This window comes from Podarcis gaigeae, assembly GCF_964106915.1.
Source record: "Podarcis gaigeae genome assembly, chromosome: 5".
In the NCBI taxonomy this organism is placed as follows: domain Eukaryota; kingdom Metazoa; phylum Chordata; class Lepidosauria; order Squamata; family Lacertidae; genus Podarcis; species Podarcis gaigeae.
Window position 1 is genome coordinate 49,995,239 of NC_139681.1, and position 23,535 is coordinate 50,018,773.

The following is a 23,535-nucleotide window of genomic DNA, read 5'->3' on the forward strand; positions in this document are numbered from 1 at the left end:
CAGGTTGACAAGTTGCTGTTGATGAACGCCCTTTAGGTACAGTCCATCAACCTGCTTGTCCATTTCCACTGCATTTCCTTCAATGGGATGTGTATTTGGATGCAAGTAAAAGGTAAAGGTAAAGGGACCCCTGACCATTAGGTCCAGTCGTGGCCGACTCTGGGGTTGCGGCGCTCATCTCACTTTATTGGCCGAGGGAGCCGGCATACAGCTTCTGGGTCATGTGGCCAGCATGACTAAGCCGCTTCTGGCGAAACCAGAGCAGTGCACGGAAACGCCGTTTACCTTCCCGTCGGAGTGGTACCTATTTATCTACTTGCACTTTGACGTGCTTTCGAACTGCTAGGTTGGCAGGAGCAGGGACCGAGCAACGGGAGCTCAACCCGTCACGGGGATTCGAACCACCGACCTTCTGATCAGCAAGTCCTAGGCTCTGTGGTTAGTTAAGCTTAACCGGTGCTTTTCTTCTGGGTGTACTCAAGGGTACGCAGTACTGGCACCTTGATTTTCTAGAAGAAAAGCACTGGTTAAAAGTGTGACAATTACTGTAAAAATTTCATGGTGAGTACTGAAACCCTTTTTACTTGAAGAAAAGCACTGAGCTTAACTATATACTGTAGTATGCTGGATTAAAGGCCAGTAACCAGTGCATATACAGTTCCTCAACCTGCAAAGGATGCTCTATTCATATTGATAGGGATAACACACATATATTTGCATTTTATGCAAAGGGATCTGTGCTATCCATTACAATTAATTTGGCACTTCATATATTCAAGAGCGCATGAGGCTGGAATGTGCCTCCTCTAGGCAAACATTCCCCTGCAGTTTTGCTGCTGTGGACTATTGCAGCTTAGTATGCCTATGTTTGGGTCTTTTAAATGGAAAAGGCAACATTTTCTTTTTTATAAATTAGCCATCTCTTTCACATTCTAGTACAGAAAAATTATCACATAAAATAATACAAAAGCAGTTAACAGCCAAATGTCCTAGAAAGTGGACTGCGGAGGATTATGACTTTTTATTAAGATTTGCATAAAAGCTTTTGCTATTTTTTCTTGTTATTCAGCACGGTGTAAGTGTTTGCAGAACATCTTCTCTCACTGTGTCACTACCACAGAAATTGTATCTGAGGATTAAAAAACACATATATATTCATTAGTTTAAAAGTGTTAATGTTTCATTTTTATTGCAAGTCCATTTTAGTAGGATGATTTAATTTTGCATCATACACTCCCAGAAAATGTAATAAATACAGTGTGTGCATTTATTTAATTTTGTATCAGCATTTTTTATAATTGTGTTGATTTTATCTTCATCTATTGACTATCTCTAATGCTAGAAAAATGCTGTTTATTTAAAGAACATTCTAAAAGGTTACTTAAAGAATCTTTGGGGGGTGGGGATTTAAGGCCCAGGCTTTTTGCAAAAGGAATATTATACATCACCACATTGTATCCCTTTCCAGGGCCTTCTTATGTCACTGGGACCAATACTAAAGTACTTATTTCCTGCAAAGAACTACCCATGTTCATTCATTCTTATACTTTGATCATATTTGCAACGTCCATGCAAACATCTTACAAAATTCCCAGCAGTGCACTAAGGCAGGTGTTAGGAACCATTAGCCCTCCAGAGGTTGCTGAACCACGATTCCCATCATCAATAGTCATTAGCTGCTGGGGCTGATGGGAACTGTAGTTTAGCAACATCTGGAGAACCAAAAATTTCCCACATCTGCACTAAGGGAAGGTTTTAGGGGCACACTCAGCAGAAATAATTGGAAGGTTCCCAAACACAGTAGGGCTGCTTGATTGCACTTTAAGCTAAGTGAAATTAGACACCTTACAATCTAACCAAGCGAGACCCATAAGACCACAAAGTCCAGAGGGAAGGGCCATAAGGCAATTCACTTCAGCGGCTATCATTGCCTAACTGAATGAATAATGATAACTGAAAAACTTACATTTAAATGTCCATTCCTAAAGATATCTATCTGGGAGCAACCTTTGCTAAACTTAATGGAGCTTATTTCTGAGTAGACATGCAGGGGGTGGTCCTAAAGATTCTTACCTGAGAATATATTTATGTGTCACATGGTTGCTGTTCATATAATTTATTGTTATAAAATAAAATTAATTAATTTTAAATGACACATTGGACACACGGGGGTTTCTGTGTAAGAATGTCTAAATCTGCCCTGCACAACTATCAGTTTTAAATGGAACACCCTAACAATAGCTAAATCATAACCATAAGAGTCAAATTATGTACAACATACACACTCTTTACAATACTATTTTTAAACATGTACCAAACCAATGCCAAGGCTAAGAGAGATGTGAGACCATGACTGGCCCAAGGTCACCCAGTGAGCATGGCCGAGTGGGGATTTGAACCCTGGTTTCTCAGGTAGGTCCTAATCCGATGCTAAGCACTACACCACTGGTTGTGTAGCATGAATGGCTAGCCTGTGGCCTTCCAGACATTGCTGGACTCCAAATCCCATCATCCTTGACCATTTACTACGCGGGTCAGGATTGCTGGGAACTGCAGTCCAGCAACAATGGAAAGACCACAAGTTTAATCACCCCTAAATTTGTCTTTAAAGTATTCAAAATATACTAAAAACAGGCTACTGATTAGCATCTTTCTCCTCAAAACTCTCCTGCAACAGTGTTGTGCCTCTGGTCTATTTTGAAGATAATTGTATATCTTTAATAAATATTTATGGGTTGGTGCTTTTTTGTATAAAACAGCAAATGGATACATACACTGTCCCATCTTCTCCATCCTGTACTGTAATCTTTGCTGCTCCCAGTTTGGGCAAAGTTGGGTTTATGATATTGTTGTTCCACAGAAATTTAACCTTAGTAACTGATCCAACATTAAGTTGTACATCAATTAGGTGGGTATAAGTTTCATCAGGTTGGAGTTTCCCCCTTGGAGAGAAAAAATATGATACATATACACAAAGAGGTTCTTTTTTTTTAACACTTATACATACATATGTCCATCTTCTCCATCTTGCACCTGAATCTTTGAGGCTCCCAATTTGGGAAAGGTTGGGTTTATGATATCATTGTTCCAAAGGAATTTAACTTTAGCTACTGCTCCAATATTGATGTCTATGTCGGTGAAGTTGGTATGTATAGTCCCAGGCTTCAACATTCCCCTTGAAAAATAAAAGCAGGTAAGTGATTTCCTTCATTATTGACTGATCATGCTGTGTCAGGTTAATTGACAGAAGAGGATGTGTTGGCAATTGGTCCAGCCACTGTGGTTTCTAGGATGTTGTGTTCACAAGTGCACCATGTACTATTCAGTACCTAACACTGTAAGAGGTAACACACATAATCAGATTCTTTTCCATCAGCTCCTGAGAATTTCACTTGCAATGCAGAAAGGGTGAACTCAGACAACCACTAAGTGAGAAGAAGGAATGCAAGAGTTTACTGCAAGAGTGGTCTGCAGCTCTTGCCCACATGGTAACCCTAGGGTTCCCATCCTCCGTCGACTGTTTTGAAAAATTGGGATTACTCAAGTAGGATGATGAAGCTGGGTTTAGTGATTATGGACAACCACCTCTTAAGCTAGCACAGTAAGGTGAAAAATAGGGCACAAGGCACACAATCGGGTATGTGCAAAGATGCAAGGATTACTATTGCAATATGTACATAAGAATAGAATTCAACTTTAAACTTTAAACTTTCAAAAAATATGGAGAAATGTAATAAGATAACAAGTAGCCAGCAGGAATGCTGAGAACCAAAAATCATGTGATCAGCAACAATACCAAGACCCAGATGCATTTCAATACACTAGTGGTCTTGCTCAGCAATTATCGTTGTTGTTGTTGTAATATAAATTTATTTATTTATATGCCACCCTTCACCTGAAGATCACAGAGCAGTTTACCACAAAACACAAAAATTACCACAATAACAAACAAAAACAATACCTGACCCACCCCAATTTAAAAGGCCATAGACTCTGAAATGCCTCATAAATTGGAAACTGCTTTATACAAAGTCAGATAGTCCATTTGGGTCAGTATATACAACTCTCAATGTTGAATGTTACTTGAGGTGAATCATTTGACTGGTCTTTATAGATATTGTGAGCTGACCTGTAAGGTATACAAGTCTGACTAGACCTGACTTTACCAGACTAAGGTAAAAACCCTAGTCTGATGAAAAATTATTGACAGGAAAGTATCTTGTCCATAGATTTTTGTGTGGTAAGTCTGGAGATCTATAGGTGTTGCTCTGAGGTGCATTCCAATGCCCCACATTGATTCTAGGCAAGTTTATTTCAAGAGGAGGCAACACCACCACATCTCCACATGGTTAGAATCACCACATCCAACTAGCACCTTTAAAGTGTGTAAATTATACAAGATGGGGAGAGGAGAAGGGGATCAGGGGGGCAGCCCCTCCCCTGACCTGCTTTTGAAGATTGGAATGGAAAGGTAAACACAAAGGCTCTTTGAAAAAAACAAAGATCCTAAAAACTATGACAGCTTTATCCATGTAGATCTCAAAAGGTCCCTCAACTCTAGGCATCCATGGAAGACATGACATGGGCAGCATATATAGTTGGATAAGCATAGGCTCATTTAAGAAAGCCTACAGTCCTTCAGGTGATTTGGAGTAGATTATTATACAGTATTGCCTGGGGAGGTGCGAAATCTGCCAAAGGAATGATATAATCCCAGTAGATAATGTATTGTCTAGACCACAATGGAGAATGAGGGCCAAATGCATGAAAGGGATACAAAAAATGTGCACTATATATATGTGGTTTTGTTTACTACTGTGTGCCAGAGTTTCTTTCCCCTCCACCATCCTTATATTGCATGACAGACAGGTGATATTTGGCTTAGATTAAAATGATTTATTGTAGAAATCATTTAAAATGTCCCTGCTATTAAATCTACTTTTCAGCACTAAAACACGTTGCTGCTGGCTAAACTAAATAAATAGCAGGCTGGAAAGTGACATTTTTGAATAGCTATAATGTACCAGGGCTTTTAGCTCAGACAGTCACAGCAAACAAAAAGCGGAAGCTTAAAATCACATTTCGGAAAATACCAGAGGGGCGTTTTCTCCCTCTTAACGCAGATGACATTTGAAAATAGAGTGACTAACGTGAAAAAGTGTGGGTGGTATGTGTTCTAAATAATTTATGAGACCAGGACAGTATTCGACAAACAAAATTCTATAGCATTGGAAACTTTGGACTCCTGCCTATTGACATCAATTAGGCACCGTTGTTGTATTCCTTTCAGCACCTGCGTAAAACATTTTTACTTGGATAAGCCTATCCAGACACATAAATGTTGGTGTGCTCTAATTTCTTTTTTAGTTTACTGCTGATTTTAATTGTTTTTAAAATGTTTCTAATTACTTGTCTTTAACTATTTATATAGATAATTGTAATATTTCTTGTAAATTGCTTAGAAACGAGATTCAATCAAGCAGTATATACATTTTGTTAATGAAATTAAAATGCCCAGAAAAATCCATGTCAATAAACGTGATATCACGAAATTAGATATCACTTTAAATTAAAACCCTGACCCATTTCTAGTTTTGTTGCTAGGAATTTCTTTCTGTCTTTTCAACCATTTATAAATCGCTTAGCACCATCATCTTTAAGAGCTGTGCGGTCTGGTTAACATGATGCAATAAAGATAAAACGACTTAAAACTAACCATGGAATGAGAAAGCTGACTGAAAATGCCCGCTGAAATAAAATTTTAAAAGGGTCTCATTTGATTCTGGAATTTCAAACGGGAGGGGATCTTTCTGATATCAGTTGGGAGGGAGCTCCACAAAACTGAGCCATGGTTCAGTTTTTGCATCCAAAATTGTTGGTAGGTTCTCAGGGTCGGCCCTATCATTAGGAGGAGTGAAGCAATGGCCTCAGGGTGGCAGGTGCTGCTCTCCCCCCTCCCCCTGTGTGTAGGGGGTAATATATTGCCTCCTTCTGGGCACCTTATAAAAACGAGCTGTGAGAAAATAAAACAGGAGTCAATTAAGGAAGGGCTTTTGGTTGAGGAGGGGAAACAGAAGAGTTGTGCGAAAGTTGAAGGGAGAGACCTAACAAAGAAGGGAATGAAGCTGGCAGTGAAGAAAACAGAAAGGCAAACTCTGATAAACTGAAATATCAAAGAGAGAAACTACCACCTACATGGCAATGGTTAACTGACATTATTGATCAGTTTCTGCTAGAAATAGTGAGGCAAGTGCCTCAGGTGGCAGACACTGGAGGGCTGGCTGTTCCTCCTGAAACCCTGGGTCATTCTCCTCCATTGGAAGACAGAACTGGGTCTTCCACATGGCTTCTCCCAAATCCATTAAACTAGGCCGCTGCCCTTGGATACTGTGGGGGATGGCTGTCCCATTGCCAGAGCTGGCTGAGGTAAATTTCAACTGCCACACCAGTTGGCTTATGGACATGGGGAGGGTTCTTGTCATTTGCATCGGGGGCAAAATGTATTGGGCTGGCCCTATCACTGATTATCTTTTTCAATAAATTTGAGTTGCCAACTAACCAGCACTGGTTTGAGGCTAGGCCACGGAGGGCCATTGTCAGGGTTGGGTCACTGTTGGCTGTTGCCAAGCAACCAACTATGGCAGGGAGCTGGGTCATTTATTACGCCCTTTCCTCAGTCACCTGAGGAACTGTATTTAAGTTTTATACTGATTATAAATAATTCCAAGTCAGGCACTCACAGGGAAATGTGCAACTTTGCCCATGATGTTAAACTGGGGGCAGAAAAGTGTAAAAGAGGGCAGGGTTCCTGCAACTTTACAGCTGAGCTGAAGAGGGAATTTCAGCAGGTGTAGCCTGCATGACTTCTACACAACTATTAAAAGAAGGTGCATAAGCCCCATGCTCTTATGGACCCACCCATCTTAAACAAAAACTGCAAATGTACTGTGAAAACCACAGTGCATACATACGCTTCAGGTTACATACGCTTCAGGATGCAGAATCCGCTAACCCAGAAATAGTGCTTCAGGTTAAGAACTTTGCTTCAGGATGAGAACAGAAATCGTGCTCCGGCAGCGCGGCAGCAGCAGGAGTCCCCATTAGCTAAAGTGGTGCTTCAGGTTAAGAACAGTTTCAGGTTAAGTACGGACCTCCGGAACGAATTAAGTACTTAACCTGAGGTACCACTGTATATGATCCCTAAAGTGTCAGTAATTAGTAAATTTTGTAACCTTTAGTGTGCAATCCGAATTCCTGGCACAAAAGTTGGAGGGCTGGTTTAGGATATCAGCTACTATACCTTGACTGAGTTAGGATCCAGTGGATCCTTGGCTAACCCAGCTCTGCCCTTTCTGCCCCCACAAATGTCTTCTTTCAGGGGCTTTTGCTTGCATCTGCCTGCCCACATTTTGGCAGGTATAATAGGGCTTTTCATACTGGAAGGGTGCACCTCACTCTGGTAGAGCCTGGCAGAGCTGAGTAGAGCTGAGCAGAGCACATTTGAGAAGGAAACTGGGTTTTTGCTGCTCTGTCATTTGTGTTTATTTTTTCATTTGTATCTGTATTTTTTGTTAACTACCTTAGAGGCTTTATTGCAGAAAGGTGGGTCATAAATTCAATAAACAAGTAGGCTAACCAAACAGAAAAGAGCTCTTGAGGTTAATGTAGAAAACTCCAGTTGCTAGAAAATTGTTAGAAGATGAAATAGAATGTATTGTAATGCAATTACAGTAAGAGCATGGCTGAGGACCTTGAAATATTGGATCTTCCTCCATTATAGAGCCCTATCCCCTAATTCTCTACTTTACGATCTTTTAAGTGATAATGCAATCTACAATCTATCATTGATATGTAAGAGAAAACTGGATTCTATAGGGCTCAATCTAACTGATTTTGAAATCTCTGATCCCAAAGATACATGGAAAATTATTAGGAAGACTCTCACAGAAAAAACTGCTCTCGCCATGCTTGAGGTTGCAAAGCATAGCACCTGCTCTCCTATCCACTTAAATCTCCCTTTGTGTAGAGATTTCCAAAAGGGATACATGACAAATCTGAAGAAACATGAATCGTGTAGGCTGTTTATGTTGGCCAGATTTAACATGTTTCCCTTGGCGGTAGTGAGAGGAAGATATTTAGCTATCCCAGAATCAGAGCGTCTCTGCAAATGCAGTAAAAAGGAACTAGATACTCTAGAACATATATTCTTCTCCTGTGATTTTGGCAGTTATGCCAGAATACAATTGTATGAGGCCCTAAAATTCAATAAACAGACTTTTACTCAACCAACTGTTCAGGACATGCTGGCGGACAGCAATGATCAAATTACTTTAATAGTGGCCGAATTTTTAAGAGCTGTCCATGAAGAAAGAATGGGCCATGATAAGGAGACTTAGTGGTTATTAATGGTTGGTGATGATGTTGCGTTGTATTATTATTTTGTATTATATTGTATTATGTTATTTATGTGTGGTGTGCTATGCCTAATAAAGGATTTTGAATTGAATTGAATTGAATTGTAATGCAATATGAATCTGTTGTTTAGCTTTATTTGCATTTCTGTTCACCCCATATGAAAAGAAAAAAATATCAAATCATCTTACAAGTAGAAAAAGAGAAACAGAAAAGCAAATGTCAAGTAGGAACACATATTTTAAAATCCAATTCTCTACCCACCGTACTTACTTGAAAATCTGATATTGCTTTGTGTTCCCTCCACTTCCATATAGGGCAATATTTATATATCCACGGACACTGCTTCTGCCAGACAGAGTGACTGATATTTTGTACCTCCAACCTGAACAACACAAATAGCAAGATTTTGATTTTCATCAGGCAAGTTCCTATGATTCTTGACATTTAACTCTTCTTCGTCTTAATTTTGTGTGTTGATATCAGATATTTCTTTTATGTGAAGGATTCAGACCAGAGGAACTTTAGCCATCATTTGCAAAACCAAATGTATTATGCAATATCCTCTTTCACTTCAAGTTGTGGAATTAATTGAATACTTCTCTAGGCAAAGAGTATGGCTCCAGGCTATAGTTCCTGGCTAGGGCAACTGCTTTGCATGCAGAAGGTCCCAGTTTCAATCCCTGGAATCTCAGCTGGAAACAGCTGGAAAAAACTCTTGACTGAATCCCTGGAGAGCTGCTGACTGTGTAGACAGTACTGAGCTAGATAGACCACTGTGAATCAGAACACAGGTGCTCTGAATTATGGCACATTTGGTGTACATCTGTTTCTGATCTCTGTGCACAAAAGCTTGCTTTGTGTGTAGCTCTTGCATGCTGAAACACTACACCTGTCTAGGCACAATTTAGCAGCATCTGAAGTGTTGTCTTGGCTTTTGGGAAAGATGCTGCCTGTTATCTAGGATATTTTTTGCTCCACATACAAGATGGAAATCCAGACCAATAGAGCAAACTGTAATCTTTGTAACAAACTATTGTTTCATACAGTTCTCTGAGCTGCCAATATAGGATGAAGGTCAGCCTTCAGAGTTTACTCCAAAAGTGAACTTACGGGCAAAATCCTTGGCATCTCCAGTGTTCAGATAAAGCTTTGTAAATGAAGAGGTGAATCTGCCTTTAGATTCAATTGCATAGTGACCCATTTTAGGGCATCCACCATTTGGACATGGGAAGCAGCCATCCTAGTAAAAACAGGAAAACTCATTTTATTCATATTGCAACAATTATTTCTCTCACTTGTTGCACTGTTGGGAAGCCATACCTAATAACTGTTCAACACCTCTTTCATTGTCCTGCCCTGGACAATTGACTTCTTGTTGTGGCTCAAAGATCAACTTGGAGGTCACGTGCCGGGGTACTGCCAGGTACTTTAAGGGCCCAAGACACAGACCCATGACACAAATTTGCATATGCTACTTTTTATGTACAGATTCCCTTTGGTAAATTAAGCTCTGCACTATGGAGTGTGCCAAGTTGTCCTGCAGGCAAAGTGGTGCTTTTTAAAAGGTTTTGCAAAGGCAGGACACCCAGGGCTGGTGCAAAAGTCCTCCTGGCCCACTCACTAATGCCACACCTGACCCATGCCATATTCTCAAGACATTTCAGAAGCAAATTAGTACATAGAAGAGAATTAAGGCAGCCTGTTGTCCTTAAACCTATTATAAAAGTCAAAACGCACTATCATTATAGAGCCTTTGTTAACTAAGCCTTGATTCTACAATTCACCTAATCTGCAAGCATTAATTGTGTGTGTCCCTTGAAGTTGTTCTCAGTGGTCTACATTATAAGAATGTTTGCATGGTTGATAACCCTTTAAGTTTAAGATGACAGAAGTCATCCTTTAACCCTTTAAGTTTAAGATGACATCTTGTACATGTCTTTCCCTTTGCCGTGGGAAAATAGCACCCTAGAGTTTATTTTAGGACTTTTACATTTGAAGAAGTTGACAGTTCCTGTTCAGAAAACAATGACAATAGTAATATGAATCTAGATTCAGGTAGGTAGCCATGTTGGTCTGATGCAGTTGAAATAAATAAATAAAAATTAAAAATTGTCCAGTAGCACCTTGGAGACCAACTAGGTAGTTCTGGGTATAAGCTTTCGTGTGCATGCACTCTGAAGAAGTGTGCAGGCACACAAAAGCTTATACCCAAAACTACTACTATTTATTTCAATAGTAATATGAAGTTAATGTTAATCAGTCTTCAATTCTCACTGTGACTGCCTTGCATCATTCTGCTACTAGTCCAGTAACCTATTCCCAAGATTCCAATTATTCTTTTATGGACCTTGACCTGTTGTACTGGTACAACTGCCTCAGAGTGAGTTGGTTCCCATGGCTTGGCATTACATGGTTGAGTCTCCACGTCATGTGCTTCCTCCTCCTCTTATTCATTGTGCTTAATTGGTTACGTTCTGGTTTGTGACAAACTACGTGAGCACAGGTCTTGTTCCCGTTCTCCTAAGGCATGGTTTGACATTACAAATGACCAGTCTTTTTCTTCACACATAACCTAGTATCAAGGGATCTTAGCAAACTGGAAAACTGCATTCTACTGCATGTGCATGATGAAGCAATAACATGAGGTGTTGCTCCTGAGATACACAAATAACATACCGTTTCAAATAAGTTGTATGCTGTGCAGGGGTAACCCAAAAATCCATCTGGGAAGACAATGCTATCTGAATAATACTTGTAGCTTCGCAAGTGGTTACAGGCCACAAAGTCACGGGTTCCTGTGCAAAAGAAACTGCTGTTATGTGCTATAGTTTGCTTTTTGATTCTTCTTTGTATATGTGCTTTGACCAAGGCTATATGCACAGCTTCTGCTTTTATCCTCCTTTCTGGATTTAACTACATTCTCTAACTGTTCACAACCACATTTCAAGCAATGGTAGATTCCAAAATACCCCCTTGTAAGATTAAGAATACATCAGCATTGGTGGGATAAGGGAAGGCAAAAGATTGGTTACACTGGGTTCCTTTAGCTCATGTTTGTTTTGCTGCAAAACAGCAACAGTTAGTTGCCTCTAAGGTTTGTTCTCAGCTTGTTGCTTGTGGTTCGTTTGGGGAAGATAAACCATGAGCCTAAGTTCAGACATAATACTAAGCCCAACCATGGGCTCAGGTTCCAGTAGCATGAAAACTACTGCAAAGCATCCATAGTTTTCAAAAACTGCACTAGCACACTTCTTCATTCATACTTAGCCATGGTTTGGCTTAGCATTATGTTTAAATCTTAAATCTGAGATTTGACTTCTAGTAGTATCCCAGGTTTCATATCCTGTATGCAAATAGTCAATACCTGTTGCTAATATAATCCTTGATTCTTTTTTAACTTTGATAGTCAGTGTTTGTAACAAAATTGGTATTGAACAGTTCTTCAGTCTTTGACATTCATAGGAAAAGCCACTGGAAAGTATTCTAACCCTGCAATTGGTCCCTGTATCTTTCTGAGTGGCCTGTGCTTCATTAATAGTGCACAAACAGCATTGGGTACTATGACCGAAATTAATGTTGAGGGGTGAAATCTCATTCTTAACATTCAAAATTCCCCTTGAGTGATGTGTGAATTCGGAAGCATGGAAAACTGATCTGCTTCATCCCTAGCTCATTGTATCTGTTAGTAGAATCCCTTGTTCCTTTTCAATTCCATTTTGAATAGAAAAAGACGCGATAGAATTTGATTATTTTCACTGCCAAAAGCAATAATCACAAATGCAGCAACATACTCAAATATCAAGGTCATTCCTCATATGCTAACACCATTGTCTAGCACTGCTGCCAAGAAACTAAGTAAGAGAGATTAATTATGTTCTGTCCTCAATCTTCAAATCATTGGAATAGTTTAAGCTGTATTTACTTCTATCATAGGCAGCTTTTCTCAACTGAATTAATTCCTGTTTGTTTCTATTCTGTATGCTAATTAGGGAAAATATTGGATGCAACAGAACTATAATTAAGTAGGTGTCTTTTCTATATCTGCCATCATATTGACAGATTTTATGCCTGTTGAATCAGTGTAATGGAACAAGTTTTTCATAAATGAATCAGACAGGCAGTTTGGGGACATATAAGGATGACAAGGTTTGGGATATTTTACTAAGGAAGATTCATTAACACTTGCTATGCTTCTATAATGCAATCTTGATTTGTGGGGTTGACAAGAAAACACACTGTTTTTATCGCTGTATGTCAAGATTTCTAGCCCTGGACTATATTTCATTTTCTTAAATTAACAAAGATTGAAAATTAATAGTAAATTCAAAAATCAGAAATAATCACACATGTACTTATATACATATTTGCTAATTATCAAAATAAGTACGTAACACAAAATATGTACACAAATTATCTTCCTATCTACTATATATTTTGGAAAGTTGCTTATCTCTTCAGTATGGGTTGTACCCAATGCTAGTCAGAATTGATCAACTGAGATTAATAGACATGGCTAACGTAGGTTCATTCATTTTAATAGGTCTGCTCTGAGTAAAAATCAGGCTGTGTATATATTACCATTAATTCTAGCTTCAGTGCACTCCAATACAACATGTTTCCTGCATCAAGAGTACATTGAAAAGTCTCCTTTCCTCTCCTTCTGCCCACCCACCAAATCTGCTCCAAAGAGCCCCCTTAATCCTCAGGATCAGATTTCTAGGGGGCACAGTGGGCTGAGGGTTCCACCACACAAGTCAAAGTCTGATGCATGAACATAACAGCAGTGTTGGAAACAACCCATTCATCTACACAGATTTAAGCATACTAAAGTCCTATTAATTTCAGCAGAAGAGATTTGAGTATGTATTTTATTCTCTCATGGAAGTCAGTGGGATTTAAAAGGCTAAATGAATCTACTGTTGTAAGTATTTTGGTGGCATAACATAAAAAACTAAAGAAGGTATTGAACTGTAATCTTGAGACAGTCTTTGGTGCCAAACCTTCTGTAGCACCAGTGCTCTGGAGCTTAGTCAGCCAATCAGATAGAGGGCACCCCTATAGGCTGCAGTGCTGGTCTTAGTGCTGTCAGCTGACCCTACAGCAGTGGTATCCAAACTTTTTTCAAAGAGGGCCAGATATGATGAAATGAAGGGCGGTGAGGGCCGACCAAAGGGCCGACCAAAGTTGGATTGAAGCACCTTTAAGGGTTGGAGGTGTTGACCTTCTTTTAGGATTGAAGTTGTTGAGGGTTTTTTTAGGATTTTATGCCAGGAAATAAACTGCCACAGGGGCTAGATTAAACCGGCCGGCCGGATTAGGCTCCCGAAACAGACTTTGGACATGCCTGCCCTACAACAGCCTAAAGCTGGTCAACTCACCATGCAAAGCAATCATAAGATCATAAGAAGAGCCCTGTAGGATTAGGCCAAAGGCAGCATCCTATTCTCATGGAGGCCAACCAGATGTCAGTGGGAAGCCTGCAAGCAGCACCTGGGTGCAATAGTGCTCTCCCCACTTGTAATTCCCAGCCACTGGTATTCCTCTGACAGTGGGTGTATAGCACAGCCACCATGGCTAATAACCACGGATAGCTTTATCCTCCATGAATTCTCTTTTAAAGACATTCAAGTAGGTGACCATCACTGAATCTTGCAGTTGCAATCAAGAGGATACAGATATTATAAAGCTCTTCCTTATAGCAGTCAGCAACTGATTGAAGTAACTGTGCAATCCCTCCCCCGTCTCTATCTTTAATCCAGCCTTTGGACTCCAGTCTATTCATGACCACACATCCCATCTCTGTCCTTCTGTCCCTGTTTCCCTGATCTGATACATACCTTCCCAGATGCCATCAATGTCAACTATTTGTGAAATAGGATTCTTCTTACATCCCGGCATATATTCTCCTCCATTTGGATAAAAATCAAGGTGTCCTATAGCTGGACTTATACCAAACCCTGAAAAGTTCATAGCAGATAAGTATATGTTAAATTTGAAAGATCGCATGCATATTATTGCACATGTTGTATACGGCAGTCAACTTACCCATGTATGGAATGGTTGGGGCTGAATCAGTATGAATAATGTCAACAAAATCAGCGTGGCTTTTATCCAGTCTGACCTCAGTTGGTGTGCCTTGAAAATAGGGTTGAGCAGGATCCAGTCCTATAAATATTTAAATGTTTGTTTCAAGAGATGAAAATTTACGGAATATGTTGAACCACAGTTAACTGAAGTAACAACTAACAACATATTATTGGAAATGGGAGCGGAGCTGGGAAAATTCTGATTCCCATCAGAACAACTTTGCATTCAATTATTTGCCAGGAAATCCCCTCAGACAAATTATCTGAACCTGTGCAGGATTGTAAAACACCTGTAGCTGCACTGATCCTGAAATATGCCCTATCCTTGTATCTCCAAGGCAGTGTTATATTGCTGGGCTTTCAAATGCCATTCTACAGTAGACTAGGCTACACCCAACAGCAACACATGCCAAAGTATATTCACACTTTCCCATTCATTAAACACTTTACCCTCAATATAATGAGCTACTATAATTACATAAGTACAACATGGCAGATAAGATTCAAAGTCCATATTGATTGTCTTGATACCAATTTGCATTGCACCAACCTACCAGTTATTCTTCCAATTCCTGGTACTCTTCTTCCCATCTCACCACCTGCATGTGCCCCAAGGCTGTGGCCAATGAAATGAACCATGGATGGAGAGTATCCATACTTTGACTAAAAAAAGAGCAATTGTAAAGAAAACAGCATAGACACTGGTAGATGTGTGTTATGGTTCATTCAGTTTGTAACTCAATCTACACAAACCTTTATCCTTACAAGCTGAATTCAGCTTGGAGTCACTCCATGTGTGAGAGAGAAAGGGGGAGGGGGGAGGGGGGACTGACTTTATGGGTAGCTTAAAGGTGCTGAAGGACATTGCAAAACTACAGAGTTGAAGAAAGACATAGCATATCTTTGGATTTCATATCTTTTAAATAAGATGCCATCTAGGTTAGATCAACTTTCCTCCATATGGTGCCCTCCAGCTCTTTTTGATCACAACTCTCATCAATCCTAGCCAGTACATTGACTGGGGATGATAGGAGTTGTAGTCCAAAACAGCAGGACACCACAACATTGGTGAAGGCAGCATCGGCTCTTAACTGGTACTTGTTTCTTAGACAAATAATATATATTGAGATGGTCTGTAGCTCAATGGATATAATACCTTTTGGATTTTGATACAGGAGTTCTGAATTCTGTTCTTAGCTGTGGACTTCTGCTTGGTGACGTTGGGAAAGTTACTATTGTTATTTTATTTCATTTCTAAACCATTTGTATGTTATCTATGTATTTATTTTATATTAAGGGTTCTATTTTTGTCTGACTGCTTTGTATATTGCTGCATTAAATTTGAATCAAGTGCATAATTAATATATGGCTTTGCAAATCTTGCCCTAGTGCTTGCGGTAGTCAAGAATGCATATTTAAAACTGAATACTAGGATTATACTTCCTTGCTAAAATTTCAATATTGGCTTAGCTACAGGTGACAACCTTTTCCTCTCCCCAACAAAACATCTTCCCAAAATAGGTAACTGAATTTTGACACTAAACTCACTCTGTCCACCAGATGATATAATAAATTGTTTCTTATATAAAATAAAGTATTGGGGTGGGGGTTTTTGCCCAGGTTTTATCAAATGATTTAATCTTTCTTGTCATGGATGCCTTCCAGTAACTGTAGGATTCATAACTATGGCATAGTGAATGGAACTGCTCTTACCTGAAGGACATTTACAAAGTAGGCCACTTCAGCTCCCACCACACGGATATTGTTCGATGCTTGGGTGTATGGACACCTGGAACCACTACTCCAGTCTATGCAGATGCAGTTCACATCTTCTACTTGAAACATCCTCTGATGCAAACAGAGTAAAAACAAACTTGAGGGACAGCGTCCTGGCTCCACAAATCCTGAATGTTCTCTTTGTGCTAAAGCACCATTTATCCTATTATTAACAGAATTGTGCTACTGTAGCCACCTTGGCTGGCAGCTGCCTTAGGCCATTTTACCTTTGTCATGTTTCATCGTTCATTTCCTTGTGTTATCTATTTTCACTATACTAGCAAAGTTTGGAGTCAAGTGTTACTCCTAAGTAGCCACAGTGGCACCACACACATACACACACACTAGGGAGAGGTATTAGCATACTTGTAGAAACCCCAAGGTTTCCAGCAATACAAAAAAGATGCAACATACAACCCTGATTTTCAAACCCTCCGAGTCCAATGATCACCGAATGATGAGTGTTGAGGAGGTGGAAACTGGAGAAGAGAGGGAAAATGGAACAGAGTATCCTAGAAAATGGCAGGGTTGGCTGGCTGGAACCCTGAACAAGAGAACTCCACACTGCAGCATTTCTAGGCCCCACATGGCCTAACAGTTTTGCAAGTGAGTCAAGTAAGAGGAAAATCACTTCATATTTTAAGTATCAGAGCCTCAGAAGCATTTGAGTACGACAGATCTGGCTTCATTTTAGGGTACTGGATGACATGATCTTTAAATCCCTCCAAGAAAATACTTTAGTTAATCCTGACAAATGAAAATCTGAACTCACAATTAAGTGCAAGTTCATAATTCTTATGGTTGTTGTTGTTGTTGCATGTTCCCTATGGCGAATTGGTAACAGGCAAAGAGCTATGATAATTGTGAGGGCTATATGTCTGGATATGAATGTATTTCAGAGCTATTTCATGAACATTACCGTATATTGTACTGTACCTTGCACATGTCTGACAGCCAGTTTTCTTCACCTTGATCTACAAATCCATGGGTAATGAAGCGAGTTATCTTGCTGGCATTAAAGTTTGAATAATCAATCGTTTCTGGATTAATTGCAGTGATTTCCTGTGAAAGGTATGAAAGAATATAAACTTTAACTGCTTCTCCCAACCCACCTAAAACTGAGTGAAAGTACCAAACACCATCCATAATGATTGAGATGTGTTTTAATTCACCCACACTGTCTGTGAATTTCTATATGTTTCACAGAGGTGTTTCTCTGAGGCCACCTCCAGATGACCTGCTTTTTGAGCACTCATCCTGATTTGTTTGCAGTGAGATTAGATGGTGTTGGCCATTTAACAGGCATTCATTAAGATCTGAATGTAGGGATGTTAGACAACATTGTTCAACACTTTCCAGTTCATTTTTCTGCCACTTTCCTTATTGCAAAAAAAATCTGATACTTTGGGAGAAGTGGGTCTGCAGGGCAAGACCTCCCAGTCAACTATAATTGTGCCACCTGAATTTGCCCATATGTGATTGAATCCTACCTGAAAATAGCAAGCCTGGAAGTGCCCTTAGAGTATTATCCCCTTTTATTCTGTGTATGGGGAAATCTTGAAATTTTACATGGTTGTGGGCCTTACTTGGAAGTTATTAGGGTTCTGCTTTGTGTAGAGAAGGAAGCGAGTGTTTATTCTTGTTGGGGACCAAGGTAACTTTGCGATTGGTCGTTGTACAGTTCCAGCCCATGGTATATCATCTGAAAAGCAGCCCAGTCGGTCATAGCAGACTTCTTTTCCTGTTATATGGGGAGCAAATAACCAAAGCGTGAGTGACCAAACTACTAAAAGAATTCACAGTCTGTCCTTTTTTGATGTTCAGGCAAGCTCATGTGAAATAAGACAGTTATTTAAGACTGCTTCCAGCAATTGTCTCATGTTCAGAATAGTGGCATAATATACAGATGTAATGCAGAAGGACTTGTACGTGTTAACGGAGCAATTGGTTTGTGAATAAAATGTTTAGATAGGTTCATCTTTCCATTTTGGTTTCTTTCTGTTTTCATTTTTTCAATCTTAAATTTCAATCTTTAAAATTAAAATTCATCAGCATTTAGCATAAATTTCTCCAAAAATACACACTTTTATGTAATTTGGCCAATGCAAACATTTTTGTAAAGCCGTTTTCCTTAATATACTGCACTTTGATGTGTTAATTTCAATAACAAATACCTTTTATACTTTACCCTAGAATATGCATTTTTGTACACATCACTTAGCTGAACAACTGCATTTCAAAATTTGGAGACGTGAATTTTGAAGGATGATTGTGTTACAGTTTAATAATAATAATAATAATAATTTTTATTTATACTCCGCTCTCCCCGGCCAAGACCGGACTCAGGGCGGCTAACATCAGGTATAAAAACAATTGATTAAAATGCAACTTAAAAACAGGATTAAAATGCAACTTAAAATGCAGCCTCATTTCAGTGTTGAAAAGGCCCTGGCCCTGGTTGAGGCTAATCTGAATTCCTTAGGGCCCAGAACCTCTAGAGTGTTGCTATTTATGGACCTTAAGGTCCTCCGCGGGGCATACCAGGAGAGGCAGTCCCATAGGTATGAGGGTCCTAGGCCACAAAAGGCTTTAAAGGTCAAAACCAGCACCTTAAACCTGACCCTGTCCTCCACCGGGAGCCAGTGCAGCTGGAAAATCACTGGGTGAATGTGGTCCCGTGTCAAGGACCCTGTGAGGAGCCTCACCGCGGCATTCTGCAACCGCTGGAGTTTCTGGGACAACTTCAAGGGCAGCCCCATGTAGAGCGAGTTACAGTAGTCAAGCCTGGAAGTGACCGTCGCATGGATCACTGTGGCCAGATCAGGGCGGGAAAGGTAAGGGACCAACTGCATATTGCTGACAACCCAGCCCAAAACTCTGGACAATCTGGGCAAGGGGGCACATAAGGATGTTTAAAAACATCGGGGAAAGGATTGCGCCCTGCAGCACTCCACACACCAAGCGGTGCTGCGACAACATCTCCTTCCCTAGCACCACCCTCTGTCCCTGACCTGAGATAAAGGAACGCAGCCATTGTCAGACTGTGCCCTGAATCCCCACAGCGGCAAGGCAGTGGTCCAAAAGTTCATGATCAACCATGATGAAGGCCGTCCTGACCCGCCTCAGTCCAGTTGTCTACGGAGATCATCTGTTAGGGCGACCAGAGCCATCTCGGTACCATAACCAGGGCAAAAGCTGGACTAGAATGGATCCAAAGCCAATGTTTCCTCCAGAAACCTACCAAGCTGTTCAGCAACCGCTCTCTCAATTACCTTACCCAGGTATGAAAGATTCAAAACTGGGCAGTAATTGGATAGATCTAAAGGATCTAATGATGTTTTATTTAAGAGCGGACACACCACTGCTTCCTTCAGCTCCTCTGGGAATGTCCTTGTGCCAAGGGACAAGTTGATGATCTTACCCAAGGGGACCCGCACCTCATCTGGACACGCTCTAATCAACTAAGACGGGCACAGGTCAAGGAGGCAAGTGGTGGGCCTTCCAGCTCGGAGGAATCTGTCCACATCAGCAGGGATTATCCAGTTGAAATGGTTCAATACTGGACCCAAGGACAGTCGAGGGGCCTCCAGTTCTATTGCTGTATACAAATTGGCAGAGAGGTCATGGCGGAGCAGCAGGACCTTCTCCACAAAAAAACTCACAAATGCCTCACAGCTATGGGTCAAATTCATATTTAAATTTGGCTGTCCCACTGGGGGCGTTAAAGACCTAATTATTCTGAAAAATTGTGCCGTGCGAGAGCTAGCAGATGAAATGGAAGCTGAGAAATAAGACTTCTTAACAGCATTCACAGCCATCTCATAGGCTCTCAGTTTGTGTATTGTTTCAGAAAATCCAGATTAGGGAGGTTCACCTTTAAATGTGAACTAAATCAAATTTCTCTCCCATTCCTAATAATACATAATTAGGATCTAAATCCCAACACTAACTTGCACCTTAATTTCCCTCTCACCATCTCTCCATCTGCAGTAAGGAAGAACTCAGTCTCTCTTACTACAGTATTACTTCACTTTGGCAGACTTACTGAGATACTCCCTTTCCCTGACACACCGTATCTCAGAGGCACATTGCTGCAAACCAACATTAGTTTGGGGATCATGCAATGCCACATTCAAAGTAACAATTGGATCTCACCTGCTGTTGCATCGAGCAGTAAAAGTGCCAAGCTCCAAAAGGCAAACATCTGAAATGGATTTTTAAAAGAGTAAAAAGATAGGGCCAAAGAAGGCATCAAACAGTATTAATTTTGTCAGAGTCTCAATGGCACATTGAAGACAAATATATGCACATATATATTGAGAAGACTGATATCAGTGATAATTACATAAAGGAAAAGGGTTACAGTGACAATTAATAATGCAAACAACCTGGTATTGCACTTAGTCTTCAAGTACAGACCAACAGGCCCTTTGCCTGTTTTTGCTGCTGCAGACTAGCACAGCTACCCCATGGAAATTGTTGATTTTGTTCCCACTGTTACAATAGCCTTAGCATACAGTGAAAATGCATCAGTTGCAGCACTGACTTGATGAGATAAGATGTGACTTACCGCACCGTCTTTGGATGAATCCCTCCAGCCAAGTCTTCACTACCTACACATGGTCTTTTTATAAAGTGTCATATCCTTGGGGGCTATTATTGAAAACAAAAAAGTGTACGAAGATAGAAACTGACGTGTATTTCTGATTAAGGTTATCATAAATACACAAAGCACGGCAAGCATATCACAGATAAAATGGGCTGAGTGACCAGGCAACATTACTGAATTACATATAAATGTAAGAGCAAAGATCCTGGTTTGCTAGGGAAAGTGATATTGTCCACTCACCTGGGGCTCGGGGGGGGGGTGTTTGCTGCACGGTGTGGCTGAAGGTGGTCAAGGGAAGCCAACAGGTGGGTTGGCCTGACCCTCTAGACCAATTGGGGCAGGGGCATGCTGGCCGCAATATGCCCACCCCTGGCATATTTAAGATAGCAGCTTCTATTTTTGTGTGTGATTTTCTTAAAAGGGAATTAAGTTCCTTTCATTGCACTCCCATGGTCAAAATATCAAGAATGTAAGTGGCAATCAGCAGGACTGCCTATGGGAAGGAGTTTCCAAGGTGTCATATATTGTGGGGGGAAATCAAGCCTTCACACTGTGATTAAAGGCCTGATTAAAACTGTATATAAAGACAAGGCAATGGCATTGGAGAAGACCACAATCAGTCAGAATCTCTTCTCAACTGATCAATGTGGTGTTCTGATTGTATAGTGAGCTAACAGCATTTTTATTGTGATCACAAATTTATCCCAACCCAGTTAATAAGAAAGCACAAGGAACTAGCTTTACAGGGAAAACATAGGAGAAGCAGCATTACTGAAGTCAAAACTTCCAGCATTCCATACTTCTTCATTCTTTCACGTTCTCTCTCACCTTCATGCCAACTCTATACATTCTGCTTCCACAATGTGTATGGAAGAAAGCAGAAAGTAACCTTTTAAAAACGTTGCATGTTTTGCAGCAACTCCCTTAATAGGTGCTGAAATGTTCTACTGGAAAAAATACTTGACTGTTCTTCACAGCTTTCACTTCTGAAGCTTCTAAAACCTGGAGGGGTCAGTTTTCAGCCTGTGCTTGCAAACCACCAGTCTCACATCCTACCATAGTAATAGGGGACCTGCATTCATCTGAAAAAAACCTAACATGTACAGGATTTCTGAAGTATTTAAAGAGGACTTTCCCAGTTGCTTTATTTTAGAATTAAGGAAGAAGAAAGTTTTTTTAAAAAAAATAACTGAAGCTGCAATTCTCTATACACTTACCTGGCAGTAATAATAGAACTTACATCCTGAGTAGCCATGTGTAGGATTGTGCTGTAAGAGTACACTCCTATTGCATGTTTATCTAGACATCAATCCTATTAAGTTCAACCGAGTAAACATGGATAAGATCAGGCTGTACAAATGACAGAATTGTGATTTGATGACAACGAATTAATATCCTGTACAGAGGCATTATGCAGTAAACATGTATTATCACACCCCACTGATATGCTTGGGATAAGGTGGTACATATACCCTTTCTCTTTTTCAGGCAATTCCATTTCACCTGTGGTCTTATAGCCAGAAGCAGTATTCCTAGAATTGCAGGCTTTGGTAGCTCCAGTCACTAGATGTGTGAAGGAATAAAAGGACACCACCTGTGCACACAAATACGAAGCTGCCAAATTATATAAGAAAAGTCCCATTAAAACCAGCCGGCTGTTTTTGATTTAGATTCAGGGACTTATTCCACCTGTTGCTTAGCAAGTATGGAAGGACCTTCACCTTATTTTCTCAAAATATACTTTTGTTGTTGCTAAGATTATTGCAAATATTTTAAGACTGCTTTTCTGGTCAAACGTCCATCAAAAGCAACTTATGGTTCAAAACAATGACACATAAAAAGAACACAAATCTGAAAACCACAACTCAGCAACATTTTGTTTGTTTGTTTTTTGTGTGTGTGTATAAAAACATAATTCAACCAGACTGCCACCTAATTAATAAACATAATACCTGGAAAGCCACTGAAAAACCTAAGTCTTCAGCATCTTCCAAAAACACTCCCACCTGAATGGCTTTAAAAGAGGATTGGACAAATTCATGGAGGATAAGGCTATCAATGGCTCTGTCTTCAAGGAGCAGAAAGACCGTATGTTCATAAATGTTGCCACAGCTTGTTTTGTTTTTCCTGATGAGGAGCAAATCAAAATCTGTAAAGGTAATAGGGGACTTTGCATTTTGACAGACTGAGCTCACCCTCTGAAGCCCCCCATGATTTTTAGCATTGATTATTTGTAGCATATGCTCTGCCCACAGTGCTCTGCCCCATTACTTACACAATGATACAATGTGATGGGGGCTAAATGGTTTGGAACAACTGCAAGTCATTGATCTCTGGGCTTTTGTATGTGCTGAAGAGACAAAACTCACCTGCTGCAAAATATTTGAACTTATGTGCACAGGGTATCATTTAATATATATGAAATATATGTTCATTTGTCAGCTGTTATCAGATGATAGAAGCAAGTAAACCATTAACGTGTATTGGACTTCTGCTATGTACAGAAGGAGCTTATCTGTTGCTCTCTCTTTTAAAAAACCCTGAAACCCTCACCCACCTGCTTGATTTGTAGGAGTTTTAGTTCAACAGTTCATACTGTAACCTGCAGAGTGAGCAGATAACTCTGAAGATGTGGCCTGTTTCCAAGTT

The 23,535-nt window shown here is 40.1% G+C and overlaps 1 protein-coding gene across 1 annotated transcript; it reads right to left on the reverse strand.

Annotated features, from left to right (window-relative positions):
• Positions 1-973: 973 nt before the first annotated feature.
• On the reverse strand, positions 974-21,720 carry LOC310844485 (inactive pancreatic lipase-related protein 1-like; the record flags this gene model as incomplete). Its single annotated transcript, XM_083738595.1, has 13 exons — positions 974-1,129; positions 2,775-2,942; positions 8,686-8,797; positions 9,526-9,655; positions 11,092-11,210; positions 14,253-14,372; positions 14,461-14,580; positions 15,056-15,164; positions 16,215-16,349; positions 17,214-17,339; positions 17,864-18,018; positions 20,433-20,481; positions 21,715-21,720. The coding sequence occupies 13 exons, from the start codon at positions 21,718-21,720 to the stop codon at positions 1,066-1,068; spliced, it is 1,413 nt and encodes a 470-aa protein (XP_083594721.1). The 3' UTR covers positions 974-1,065.
• Positions 21,721-23,535: the final 1,815 nt, after the last annotated feature.